The sequence below is a fragment of the Mercenaria mercenaria genome, chromosome 5, assembly GCF_021730395.1.
Source record: "Mercenaria mercenaria strain notata chromosome 5, MADL_Memer_1, whole genome shotgun sequence".
In the NCBI taxonomy this organism is placed as follows: domain Eukaryota; kingdom Metazoa; phylum Mollusca; class Bivalvia; order Venerida; family Veneridae; genus Mercenaria; species Mercenaria mercenaria.
Window position 1 is genome coordinate 31733251 of NC_069365.1, and position 11618 is coordinate 31744868.

At 34.1% G+C, this 11618-nt stretch overlaps 1 protein-coding gene across 1 annotated transcript; it reads right to left on the bottom strand.

Moving 5' to 3' along the window:
• Positions 1-1634: 1634 nt before the first annotated feature.
• Positions 1635-10530, bottom strand: LOC123556864 (uncharacterized). Its single transcript, XM_045347916.2, has 4 exons — positions 10478-10530; positions 8982-9161; positions 4771-4959; positions 1635-2113 (listed from the first exon to the last, which is right to left on the bottom strand). The coding sequence occupies exons 1-4, from the start codon at positions 10493-10495 to the stop codon at positions 1706-1708; spliced, it is 795 nt and encodes a 264-aa protein (XP_045203851.2). The 5' UTR covers positions 10496-10530; the 3' UTR covers positions 1635-1705.
• Positions 10531-11618: the final 1088 nt, after the last annotated feature.

The following is an 11618-nucleotide window of genomic DNA, read 5'->3' on the forward strand; positions in this document are numbered from 1 at the left end:
ACCTTTCATCTAAAAATGCAACACTGCTTTACCTATAATTTACAAGAGTAAGCTAATTTTAAAGCACTCGACTCTTTTTTTCTAAATAACTTTTATCTAAAAATGCATCACTGCTTTATGTATCATTTCAAGAAGAGTGAGCCGGCACTCGACTCTCGTTTCTAAATAACTGATATTTCTCCAAACCAGCACACAACTCGTATTTCTGAGCAACTTGTATTTCTTTCACACCTGTTATCTAACAAGAAGGCACTTTGTCACTCACATGACATTGACTGTTTGAACTTGAATATATATGTATAACACACTGAATCATGAATGGTAACAACTATATTTAGTATAAACTAGTGCAACTATTTCAATAAATTTGGGAGATGATTCTACAGACCAAGTTTCTCCAAGCAGTTCATTAGAAGAAATTACTCAAGTTTTTTTTATTTTTAACTCTAGCAAATCTTAAAGAAGCCAAGTGCCTCCATTTGAATAAGTCCAGGAATGGACCTTATAATGGTGCTACAGACCAAGTTTGATGAAGATCCATAAAAAAGTTCATAAGAAGACTTCATTTAAAGTTATTTTGATATTTTCAGCTCTAGGTGCTCTTACATGGGGCAACGCCGTGCCCCCACCCCCACCCCTTTTGTATAAAATTTGGAGAAGACTTTATAATGGTGCTACAGACAAAACTTGGTGCAGATCTATCAAGCAGATCAGGGGAAAAAGTTGCTAAAATATATTTCTATTTAAAGCTCTAACAGCCTCTAAAATGCAATGGAAGTAGATATAAGCTTTTAAAATGGATCAAGCAATCCCACTTTAATATATCTATGAGAAAACCTTATAATGATGCCACAGGCCAACTTTGATGAAAATCCTTCAAGTGATTCATGAGAAGACGCTTAGAAATATTTCTATTTTCAGCTCAAGTTGCCCCTGAAAGGTTCCTACCTCCTTCATTTGAACAAAATTGGAAGAGGACCTTACAATGAAGATCTATCAAGCTGTTCATGAGAAGAAGGTATTTTTGTTTTTATCTCCAGCAGCCCTTAAAAGGGGCAAAGTTTCCCTATGTGAACAAATGAGGGAGATGATCTTACAATGATGGTACAGTCCATGTTTAATGAAGATCCATCAAATGGTCCATGAGAGGAAGTTTTTCTATTTTTAGCTCTAGCGCCCCTAGAAGGGGCTAAGTGGTCTCTTTTGAACAAATTTGAGAAAGGACCTTGCAAGAATGCTACAGACCAAGTTTTGTGTAATTCTGACCTGCAGTTTCAGAGAAGATGATGTCTATGTAAATTGTGAAAGACAGACACTGGACACCAGACCATCTGCCTATATCAATATCTTACCCTGAACCTGCAGGTCAGGTGAGAACCATGACCAATGGCTCAAGTATCAGGACTGACTCGAGAACCCGGCAGTTTTTCTTATTTTGTCTATATTTGGATCCCTCTGTAACTCATTTTGTTTATCCCCTCACAACTGAGAGATCGATGTATTACTGTAATATGCAGTATTTGTACCATATTTCGCTTAAATATCAAGTCTTTAACTGCAATAAAATCAACAAGAAGTAATAAATTCTAGTGAATGTCAAAATACAACAAACACTTGAAAAGAATAATAAGTAATTTTTTCTGTAAATGATTTATTAACGTCTCAGCAAAATTTAACATTTTTCAAGTAATCCTTTAATTCAATACTAGTGCCATATTTGGTCAAAGCCGATGTTATGATCTCCCTTGTATCTATGTTCTTTGCCATCTTGATTTTTCTCATAGATATATTTAGTCTGGAAATACTCCTGATTTATCTGGTACCTCATTTTTCTGTATTCTAAAAGCTTGTCTATATGGTCTTGCTTCATTTCAAACTTATTTTCTGGAAGTTGATCAGAAACTTCAATATTGTCATCAATTTGTTTGACTGATTGTAATTTTTTCTTTACAATAAATTGTCCATTATCTGCTATATAACAGTGGTCTAGATCCTCCTGTGATTCTGGGAGTCCATACGGGAACGTGACAGGAAATATTTCAATGAGATGCTTTACTTTCCTCAGTAAACCATTGGTCACTTTTTTGTTCTTTACTATGACCACTTTGTCAATCTGAATAAAATAAATCTTTTATTACTGTTAAGAATTTTATAACAACAAAGATACATTGTCAGTACACAATGTTATAGCAATAGATGAAGCAGATTCAGTTTTATATGAGTCTTAACAGATGAACATTTTCATTCAGAATTTAACTAAAATTTCAATGTTTATCATAAGTGCACAGAGTGTAATAACATCAATTTAAGTCTTAGCCTGTTGTGTTAATAAGCTTGTTAGAATAAAATTAAGCAAATCTTATCTTATCTAACATGGCCAAAACTGCATAAAATATTTAGAAGTGTGACAACACAAACTAGTCTGTCAGTTTAACTTAAAACATTCTATATTATTGGTGCATGCATTTTTCTCAGCTAATTACATGTATTATAAAACAAACCAAAACAAAAATGTAACCAGACCTTGCCAAAGATACCAGACCATCTGAAAAGTCAGACATATCCTGTATCTGCATTAGTTGTAGAGACAGTAACTTGCAAGCAAAACTTTAACCAAGATTTTCTAAGTCCAAAAAGGGGCATAATTTGGCCAAAATGCATGTCAGAGGTATGGGACTTGATGTGATCACCTAGTTTTATAACCCCAAAGATACATGTGAAGTTTCAATTCAATATCTGCATTGGTTTTGGCGATAGTAACTTGCACGCATAATTTTGCCAAAATACATGTCAGAGTTATGGGACTTGACCCAGTGAGGTTGGTTATTGACCTAGAAAAAGAAAAAATAAGTTTCAAAGCTATATGCATTAAAGTAATAGCTGTATGTACTTGCATGCAAAACTTTAACCAGGATTTTCTAAGTAAAAAGGGGGGCATAATTTGACCAAAATTCATGTCAGAGTTATGGGACTTGATGCTATCACCTAGTTTTATAACCCCGAAGACACATGACTGTGAAGTTTCAATTAAATATCTGCATTGGTGGTGATAGTAACATGCATGTAAAACTTTAGAAAGGATTTTCTAAGTCCAAAAGGGGGCATAATTTGGCTAAAATACATGTTGGAGTTATGGGACTTGACCGAGTGAGGTTGGTAATTGACCTAGAAAAAGAAAAAATAAGTTTCAAAGCTATATGTCTTTAAATGATAGCCATATGTACTTCCATGCAAAACTAACTAAAGTGTGACGCCGATGCCAGGGTGAGTAGAACAAATAGTCGAGCTAAAAATGTAATATTTTGATCTTAAATGTTAAACAAACATTCTTTTAACAATGTGTCTCCAATGAATTTTTCAAATTCGCCATCACATTTCAAAATAAACTAGAACTGTCACAGGAGTGACGAATACTCCCACAATACAGTCTTGTCACAGAAGAATGGCAACCATAAGAAAGACATGGCCACAAGAAAGTGCAATTTAAATCGAACTTGACCTGTATTTTATGATGTTACACACGTGTACCAAAATTTATCTAAATCTGTCAAGCCTTTTGTGAGTTATTGTCCGGCCACCATGAGTTTGACAAATTTTAAGTTGGAAATGGGCCGTAACTACATATAAAACTGGTGGTTTATAGCCAAAGTTGAACTTTACTGTATTTTATGATGTTACACCTGTGTACCAAAAACATTTAAATCTGTCAAGAACTGTCACTGGAGTGTTTAACTGACTCCAATGGTGGATGAATATTGCACAATAGTTTGAGTCTGTGTTAAAAAATATCAAAGAATAAGAGAGGTACAGATAAAGTGTATCAAAACACTATTTAAGTATAATTCTAAGCAAAAAGGGGGATATACTGGTGCAAGAGTTATGCACCTTGTGTCATATGATGTGGGTGATGATGTGGAACAACTACTTCAAGTTTGAAACAAATGCATTTTGTAATAACTGAGTTATAGTGAAAATGCATCAAAATTAACCTTAAATTCTAAGTTAAAGGGGGCATAATCATGAATTATTGGTGTCAGAGTTATGCACCTTGTGTCACATGATGTGGGTGATAAGGTGGAACATCTATTTTAAGTCTGAATCAAATCCATTTTGTAATAACTGAGATATAGTGAAAATGCATCAAAATTTACCTTAATTTCTAAGCAAAAAGGGGCATAATTCATGAAAAATTGGTGTCAAAGTTATGCAACTTGTATCACATGATGTGGGTTATAAGGTGGAACATCTATTTTAAGTTTGAATCAAATCCATTTAGTAATAACTGAGATATAGTGAAAATGCATCAAAATTTACCTTAAATCCTAAGTAAAAGGGGGCATAATTCATGAAAAATTGGAGTCAGAGTTATGCAACTTGTGTCCCATGAGTTGGGTAATAAGGTGGAACACTATTATAAGTTTGAATCAAATCCATTTTGTAATAACTGAGATATAGTGAAAATGCATCAAAATTAACCTTAAATTCTAAGTAAAAGGGGGCATAATTCATGAAAAATTGGTGTCAGAGTTAAGCTCTTTGTGTCACATGATGTGGGTGATAAGGTGGAACATCTATTTTAAGTTTGAATCAAATCCATTTAGTAATAACTGAGATATAGATTTCGGGACGCGACGGGACGGGACAAAACTGACTCCTATGTAACTACAAGTACTGTAGAATAATGCATGTTTTTCATAAAAGTGTGAGGCTGACTGTCAAATCTCACTAAACCTCAAAGAACTGTTTTAAAATGAGATATTATTAGAGTACCTCATCTAATCCAAGCCTCTGGATAATTTTTTTCTCTTTTTCAGGAACTCCCCACAGTTTGTCTCGCCGTCTAATCATGAGAAGTTTTGTAGGCTCTGCAGGGGGCATGGCAGCCATAGCTTCTTGTCGTTTCTTGTAGTCTAGGACTGTTTTCTTCCATGGTCTATTCACATATTCCATACGTTTTCTCTGTGGTAAAAAGTAATTTGTCAATACAATCAAAGTAGATACCACTTGAATACTCTACAGAACTGTATATCTCTTTCAACATTCTCACTATTTGTCAGATTTAGTTCAAATTTACCAAGATAATGCGGACTGAAATTTTGTGGGAAATTACTTTAAAATCAAGTAAGCAGTTTCTGACAAGATGATTATTAAGTTTTCCACCATATATATTTTGGGAAAAGGGACCATAATCTCCAGTAGCCACATTTTTGACAAATAGGACTTGGTAGGAGGCCACATGATAAAGATTTAAGTGAAATTATTGACTAAGTTAATGATAAAATGGACAGTCTGCTGAAGAAAACTTTTGGATGCACAAATTAGGTACTGTATATCCACAGGGCCTCAATTCAAAGACTTTGTATAATATACAGTAATCCATGCTAGGCATAACCTGGTTCTGTTTACATAAGTATATATCTAACAAGTAATCTTTTCTCCCAGATCCCAACAAAGCAGTCAACTTACTTATTTCACAATTTAGGTCAAAATGTTCAAGTTCATTTATTATATATTGTATGACTGGTTTAACCTTGGAACATTTCCAAACGAGATGGATTAAAGTTTCCCCCTGGCTCTGACAAAAAGTGCACAAATTATTATTCTTAATTTTCATTTTAAACAGTAGGGAGTTTGTTGCTAAAATTCTATATATTATTCTCGTTTGTAACCACTGTATGTATGTATCTCTTGTACACTTAAAAACATAACTATACATTAGGTTCCAGTTTATACTATTTTCACTTAAGCTGAGTCCCACTTCGTTTCATTTGTTGGTATATCTTCATTTTTGGTAAGAGTTTTATATAAAAATTTATTTATATCTGTCTTTAAAAGAATGGGATGCATATAACAACTAATATTTGGATTTAAGAGTTGTTTGGTTTTTTCTAAAGGTATTTTTTATTTTTTTGATATAACTAGTAACAGCATTTCTTAAGCCAAAATAATGGAGGAAATTTAGCGGCCTTCCAGTTAATTCTTTTAAATGGTTAAGGTCTAGAAACTTTCCATCATCATCAATTATGTCATTTACAAATCTTATCCCTTTTGAATACAATGGAGATATGTAGATATGCTTTCTATTTATACAAAAGTTGTTATTATAAAAAAGTGGCATATTAAGTAACTGTGCTATATTAACAATAGGCAGCTTATCCATGTAACAAATGTAAGCCTTCAGTACAACTATCCAGAAGGTATTTTTAATTTTTTCAATAGTAATTTGGGCATATAATTTGCCACAATTAAAAAGTTTCTCCATATCAAATACTGATCTTACCAAATTATAACATTTACTCTTGCTATTACAAACATAATTTCTTAGCCATTTAATTTTAAGACTATATATGTAACTTGGAATATCAATCATTTTAGTCCGCCTTCAGTGTAGTCTTTGATAAGCACTGTATTCTTTATTTTATTTTTACCATTCCAGACAAATTCATTTAGCATATCAGTAAGATTCTTGACAAAATTCTTATCAGGAGTTGGCAGACTTATAAACAGATTTGTCAACAGAGGAAGCAACATTGCCTTGACAACTGTTATTCTACCTATTGGTGTTAATTTACATCTTTTCCAGTATGTAATACTATTTTTCAATTTACTTAATTTTTCTTTAAAGTTTAAGTCATACATTCTGTTTAGATCAACATCAAAAACTAGGCCTAGCACTTTAAACTGAGTAAACTGACGTCATGACGTCATACATGTTTGTTTGCATTGTATGTCTGCCTGAAGAAGTATTTGAATAAGAAATGCTTTGCAAACTTATAAGATTCTTTCACTAGTTGTAGGTGCAGATGGGAATATCTGGCTCGAGGGTAACTGTTTAGGCGGTAACGAGGCTCCTGCCAAGTTCCCCCGTCAACAGTTACCCTGAGAGTCAGATATTCCTATCTGCACTTACAGCCAGTGATTGAATCTTTTTCTTGCATGCCATATTCAACAAATAATAGTAAAAATAAATTCATACAAATGATTGTCTTATAGCGCTTTTTTCTTATAGTAGCAAACTAACAAAGCACGGGAAATTTACGTCTGTAAACAGGAAGTACATCATGACGTTAAACAGAGGAAAACAATGTAATAGTTCCGGTTTTGTTTTTTCATCTGCAGTGAAACCTTATGTTATTTCTGTAAAATGACGTTTTTTGAATTGAGAAGTATGTTATAAGGAACAAAGAGAAACTATCAAGGTATTTGATTTTTATCCTGTTTTACACCCCGGGGTGTAAGATGGAGTTTTCCAGCACTGGTGAAATCACCAGAAATCCCAGTCTGGTATGCAAGAATGAGTTGTCTTCTTTCTTTAACCAAATTAGTGAAATTACTGTAAATTCCAGCCAAATGAAGATATTTCCAAGCTTCAACATATATGGACAAGTGACCATGGGTGCCATGTTTTTCTCTGATGAATCAAAATAAGTTAAAAATATATTGTAGACTGTCATCAAAGGAACAGTAATTTTACTTGATGTTATTTTGAAACTGAGACAGCAGTTTGTTGCTTGAAGAATTTTATATTTTTTCTGACAACGATCTCTTTTGACCAACTGAAATTATTTGAACAATATTGTATAACAGGTTACCAAAGAAACATAGGTTTGAAATTAGTCTAAACTTGTGTCAGCAGTTTCTGACAAGATTACTGAAGTGACCTCGCCCTATGGCCAATCATCTTAATTTGAACAGTCTTGGCAGAAGATCACTCAAGAAATATTTGTGTGAAACTACTTAAAACTTCCACAAGTAGACCTTTTAAACTTCCCACTATATCTGAGGCCATGTTCTTGATGAATAGGAATATTCTGAACAATCTTAGAACAGGGTCACTCAAAGAACATTCCTGTAAATTTATTTTGAAATTGGGCTATAAATTTCTGATAAATCACCAAGTTTCTCGCTACATACATTTTGTCATGCCTATTCGCCATATATTAGACAAATCTTAGTAATTCGAACTATCTCATAAAGGATTTACCCAAGAAAAACTGTGAAATTGTTTTAAAATCTGCCCTAGGGGCTATGTTGTTTTGAAGAATCAGCAAAGTCTGAAAATGCTAGTCACCAAAGGATCATAATGACCTCGCCCTCTAATGGCCAACATTTTTAACAAATCTGAACAAGAGGGCCAAGATGCTTCTGTATTGCTCACCTGACTCAAACTGGTACATGATCTCTTTGTAGAGGACTTCTACACAATGCTAAATACCAAATATCTAAACTTAAGACCTTCAGGCTTTAGAAAAAAAGTTTGTTTGTTTGTTTTGGCAAACCAGACGACCCAGTTTAGAATATGACACAGATACAATAATGAAATACATTCTGGCTATGTTTCATGTACATCAGGTAGACAATGTTGCCTTTCACTTTTGACAACTTTGTGTAAGATTTAACAGTGACCTACTTTTATTCCCAAGTTTTAACTTGACCTTTATTCATCCACTGAGTTTCATGTATAAAATGTGGCATCTACAACGTTTTTCTATAATTTGACCAAGTAAACCTTAATTCTTTTCACCTAATACGACCCAGTTTCAAATGCGATTGAGTCTTCATCAACATAAATATTCTGACCATGTTTTATGTAAGCCAGGTACAAAATGAAGACTCTGAAGTGTAAGCAAGAATTTTCTAGGATCTGATCCAGTGACCTGTTTCAACAAGAAAAGCATATCTAGATACAATGTAAAGATGAAAATGTGGTCTCTAGAGCATGTACAGTGTTTCTTGATGATTTGTTGAACTGACCTTAATTTGGACATTCAGATGACCAAGCATCAAATTTTATTAAAAAAACATTCTGACCAGGATTCATTATCAATTATGACTGAACGAAAACTGTGAACTCTTGAGTGTTAACAGTAAAATTTCTGATGACACAGGACGATGGACACAAGACAATCACAATAGCTGACTTGAGCACTTTGTGCTCAGGTGAGGTAAAAATTCTGTCAATAAGTACTATAGATATTTACCCATATTTCTTTGTGCTGCACTCTTGACAACATCATGCCATAAAATGTAGTGCCGCCCGGGACTTGACGTGCAGCCCATGGTGGTGGCCCATCATCTCTGCCATCTCTACGACTTGACATGCACCTAGTTGAACAGACCCATGCTCTCACAGTTGTATGAAATCTGGCCAACAACTGTACCTTTGAAAAGAAAATATTACAGTTCAACATCTAGTTTGCAAGCTTAACTGTCTGAATTTAATTGCCTCCATCAGTCTGGATATGTGTCACTCCAGTAGATATGAAAGAGGGGAGAAAATCTACAAATCAAAGGATTTTGCAGCAGTTAAAAGAACCTTGATGCTCCACATGTAGACAGCTTATCTCAGAACATCAGTGCCAGCCTGGAAAGTGGCAGAGTTCAGCCAAGCTTAGTAGCAAATTTCTCAAACCAGTCCCTAGAAACAGGTATCGTTCCTGCAGACTGAAGTCTTCCCACACATATATATATATATATAAGGAAGTTTGAAGTTCAAGGCCAGTACCTACAGGCCAATCTTTCTTACCTGGATTGCTTCAAAACTCATTGAGCACATTTTGGCCCATCCGTGCATTATTCATAACTTTATCATGACATCACAGGATATTAGGGGTTCTAACTGACCAATCAGAGAGCTGCATTTTAGAGTACCTGCCAGTTTCCACTTGGGTATAACAAAGTATATTTACAATGAACATATAGTGGCTTTATAAATAAATATCACACTATTTTAGAAATCAAATCAAGATTTGTCACTGCACATGCCCCAGATGATGCTACAAACAACAAATTTTTGAAGTTTCAATGAAATATTATATTGATTTAATACCTTTATTTTAGTTAAAAGTTTGAGATTTTACACAGGGAGTCTATGATAAAGTCCGAGTAAAATGTAATCAATACCCAAGTGAAATAAGTATCATTCCACAATGTTTTGGACATGTTAAAATTATGAATTTCATCACGGGCGGGCACCTGGGTAGAACCACCGACCTCCCGTAAGCCAGCTGGATGGCTTCCTCACATGAAGAATTCAACACCCCGAGTGAGGCTCGAACCCACATCGATGAGGGGCAAGGGATTTGAAGTCAGCGACCTTAACCACTCGGCCACGGAGGCCCCTCAAATGGTATTTCAAAAAAACATGGTATTTCAGATAAACATAACTTTGAATAAATTAATTCAAAGTGCCAAGAAAGTGAAAGACGTTATTTACCCAGTGTGAGTCTTTTATTTTAATTTTAACTGCTAATAAAAGCATTTTAAGAATCAGACAGAATAATCTATAGATTTCAATGATTTTAAAAATAAAAGATAAATTATACATGGCCAAAAAAGTGCACCTCTGCGCATAGGTATACATTTGTAACCACATATAACCCTTTGGGTCCTTTGGTTACATATTGTGATTGAACATTGGTAACTATCAATTTGCACTAACAACGAAAAAGTGCAAGAAATCGGTAAAAATGCTCACTTTCAAGGGCGCAGCCATTTTAGTAACTTGTATAAAATCTGTATCGACCGTATCTAAAGTCACGGTATTTTCTAATATCGTACCGTCCCATTACTGTTGTCCAGCTAGAAATTCTAGCATTTTGTCCAGCATGCTACCTGAGAGGTAGGCGCAAATCAGGTCTTTTTCAATCTGATTCAAGGTGATGTATGATCTTTGAACATTCAAAGCCATTTTCAGCTGGTGCACTTTTGTGTTTTTATTAACTTTCAGAATTGTATCAATCAGATCAAGTAAAAGTATATTTCTTTTTTACTGACTTTGGTCAAGATTAGCAGCAACCTCTCAACTTTTACCTTGTATAATTTGAAGATATAATGTGCATTTTATGTTTGATAATTCATGTGTTTTTTATGTTTTTATTTGCACTGTAATATGACTGTTAATCATGTGATAAATGGTCCTGAGTATTCATAGCTATTAAATGTTGAGACCCGAGTATAAGAAAAAGAAAATGTACTTTGTATCTTTACTCTCTGATATACTTTTCCATAAACTACGGGTTTCCTTGATTTTTCATTATCTAAAATCATATATTTATATACGAGTGTGAGAAGATTCCTTATTTCTATTCGAGAATATGTGGTTCAAACTGTGATTTTCCCATAGACTTCCCAGTGCGCCAGAACACGCCAACACTTCAGAACCACAAATTGGCGCGCCAATACGACAAATATCGTATGTTTGTCGTATTAGCGATATTAATCATTCTGGTGTGTTTGTGTGTCGGCACCATTTAAACGCACGAAAACACCAACACACCAGAACGAAATGGCAGAAATCAGCCACCATAGTAGATGCATTCAAATCTAGATTTAATAAATTCTGGTCGGGGCTGGCTGGGACAGTCGCAATGGATTTTATCTTTAAATTTGTTTGACAGTAAAGTGTACACTGGTGTTTTGACTATTTTGTCAAATCAAATATATATACAGTTAAAACGCCATCAAAATAGTTTATATGTGATTGATATTTTTGGATCACAATGATGTTTGTTAACTTTATGTCTGAACCAAAAATATCTGTGACAAGTAACATTTACATTTAACATTCCGTGTATAAGCATAATAGTATAAAACATATACTTGAAGTGATATTGAAA